The 2,812-nt window shown below is 60.0% G+C and overlaps 1 protein-coding gene across 1 annotated transcript in view; it reads right to left on the bottom strand.

Annotated features, from left to right (window-relative positions):
* EMIHUDRAFT_251350 (methionine sulfoxide reductase) overlaps window positions 1-699 on the bottom strand; it is a gene marked incomplete at both ends in the record, with an annotated part of 1,103 nt that extends 404 nt beyond the window's left edge. The window contains 3 exons of the mRNA XM_005792279.1: window positions 116-220; window positions 308-521; window positions 632-699. Of these exons, the coding sequence (XP_005792336.1) occupies window positions 116-220; window positions 308-521; window positions 632-699 (387 nt within the window). The remainder of the gene's footprint in view (window positions 1-115; window positions 221-307; window positions 522-631) is intronic.
* Between the last annotated feature and the right edge of the window lie 2,113 nt (window positions 700-2,812).

The raw sequence follows: 2,812 nt of genomic DNA, 5'->3' as shown, positions 1-2,812 counted from the left end.
AAACGACACCTAGGGGAGGACTCGGGGAGGACTCGGGGAGTGCTCGGAGCCGGTGGGGAGGGTGGCGGTGGCGATGGAGGCGCAGGAAAGGGGTGGTGGGGAAGGCGGCGGTGACCTTCTCCGGGTCGAAGACGACCTGCACCGCCTCCGTGTGGCCCGTCCTGCCGGAGCATGCCTCCTCGTACGTCGGGTTGGGCGTGAAGCCCGCGGCGTACCCAACCTGCGCCGCGGCGAGGCGAGGCGTCGCCTCCGCCCTCTCTCCTCCTCTCCGCCTCTCCTCTCGCGTGGGCATCTAGGTGGCGCCAACCGCTGTCGTGTAAATGCCGTCGCCGGGCAGCCGCCAGATGCCCTTCTCGGAGCCCCAGAAGCAGCCGTTGGCAAACACAGCCACCTTGTACCCCGCGGGCCAGGGGCCCTTCATCTTGCTCCCGAGGACAGCATGGCGGTCGGAAACCCGCATCGGCGCCTGCGGCACCCAGGAAGCCGCCATTCTCAAGACCATATTGTGTCCGGGAGGTGGTCTGCGACCAACTGGCCGCCGCTTACAACCGGCGCGGTCACGCGCCGGCGTGGGTGTGTAATAGCACGTGGTGATATGTGTGTGTATTCGGCGGAGGCGGGAGAAGCGCACGCCTCGCGACCAGGCAGTGCCTTCTCCGGCTCGATGAGCTTGGGCTCAGTGAACATGTTGAACATCATGCGTGGACCGCCGCCGCGAAGGATCGAAGGAAAACCTCGGGAGAGCGAGGGCGACAGCGCAGCCGACACCAGACAGGTTAGCATGGAAATTTCGACCCCCCGACCGATTTGTTTTTTCCGTATCTCTCTTCAAGACTCGACTCTTTGTTTCAATCGATACGATAAAAGGTGCGAAAATTTTCTTTTCCTTGCCCACTCCACACAGCTTCGCGCGGGAGTCGACAGGAGTCGGCGGGAGACTGCTTGACATGCCGGCGGCGGAGTGCATGGATGGTCTGCCAGGTCGAGTTCGGCGGCTGCTCAGCGATTTCTTGTCTGAACGGCGGTGTCGGCTCGATTTCTTGTCTGAACGGCGGTGTCCCTCTCCTTTCCTATTCAACGCCTCGCTCGATTCCTCGTCTGAACGGCGGTGTGTCGGGTTCCGATTCGTTTCCGATTGCGATTCGTCTCAGACACAAACAAGCTCACAAGACACACAGCCAGCTGGCTGCCACACACCCTGAGTTGGCGTACACATAACTCAGGGCCACATCCTCCCTGTCGCCCCCCCCAGCACTCCACGGTGCCAAGGGCACAAACAAGGGCACAACTCAAACACAGACGACAGGAGTAACATGCGAGGCTAGAGCAGCTTGCTCCACCTCTAGCAATCTCGCCGGCCGGCGAGGCACGGACGAGACCGTGTGTGGGGTCTAGTGAGGTGTCTATGGACGCTCTCCTCACGGGCTAGCTGCCTACTGCTAACCCTATCTCGCACTCACGGGCAGTGACAATTCAATGGGTGAGTGTATGCGAGCAGAGGCGCGTGGGAGAGGCTTGTGTCTTAAAGGCCAAGGTGGGCCCTATTGAAAAGACCCCGATTTTGAGGGGTGTCGGACAAGCTAAGCTCAAGCGCGCTGTCGCTGCCCGAGTTGTGGTCACGTCCCCGAAATCTTCGCCGGCCCCGCCAGCTCGACCAACTCGACCGCCGAGAGGCTGGGATTGGCCGGCGGCGCGACGCGTGGCCTCTGCTGCGGCCATCTCGGACGCTCAAGCGGCGCCAGCCAGCGGCTCGGCCGCGCATCCTTCACACACGCCGCCACGACCAAGCTGAGCGGGCCCGGTGTCGAGTCATGGTGCGAGATGCATGTCAGGGGCGGCTGTGGCCACAGCAGGTCCACCAGACGGGCGTCAAAGCTTGCCGTCGGCGTGCTGTCGTGGCGAGAGCCGAGACCGCTGCAGAGGAGCCGAGTGCAGTGGCGAGCCAGAGGCTACCAGGGTCACCAGGTGGTAGCCCTTGCCCATTCTGAGCAGGGATGTGCTTTGATGGGGTTGTGCTTGAGCGTGTGTGAAGTGGGAGTGCGTGCCGGCGGTGTCTGTGGCTGAAACGGGCGTGTGTGAGGCTGCAGAGCCGTGGTATGAGCCAGAGTGAGCTTCATCACCCAAGATAAGTGCGGTTTGGGACGGCTCAGACTTGCTGCTGATGGGCCTGGGCCAGGAGAGCGACAGAGAAGGCGAGGTGGTGAGCTGGGAAGCCGCTTTGTCGGCACCTGGACGTGTCGCGATGAAGTGCCAAAAAGTACTATTTGCGGCTATTGCTCCAAACTTCGGGAGACAAGGCCTACATATTATGACTGCATCCATGAGCCTAGTGCATGAGGGCTGTGGGTCGGGACATTTCACGGTCGGTGGCGCCGATAATGACCTCCGTAATGCCCTCGCAATCGGCTCGGATGGGGTCCACCGGGGACAATCTCGGAGCCCTCTCCGTGGCATCACGAGCCGGTGTGAGCTTGAAGACCCGAGGTAAGTGCGGTTTGGGACAGCTCAGACCTGATACTGATGGGCCTGGGCCAGGAGAGCGACAGAGAAGGCGAGGTGGTGAGCTGATAGCCTGGAAAGTACGCTTGTGATCCTTGATCGCATTAAATTGCTATTAGATTATTGCTTTCAGTTGTTGTCGCTACCTTTCTTCAGCTGTATATGCTTAGGATTCTTTTATATGTGTTAGTCTGATTGTGAATAATCATTTCTTCCGCATAGCTCTTACTCGACAGATTATTTCATGGTTTCTACCCCTATCCAAGTACTTAGCTCTTGTATGGGCTTCACTTGTAGTTTTATGCTGTTCCTT

Source organism: Emiliania huxleyi, assembly GCF_000372725.1.
Source record: "Emiliania huxleyi CCMP1516 unplaced genomic scaffold EMIHUscaffold_1084, whole genome shotgun sequence".
NCBI lineage: Eukaryota > Haptophyta > Isochrysidales > Noelaerhabdaceae > Emiliania > Emiliania huxleyi.
Note: the sequence above shows the minus strand (reverse complement) of the source record. Positions and strands in the feature narration are given on the sequence as shown.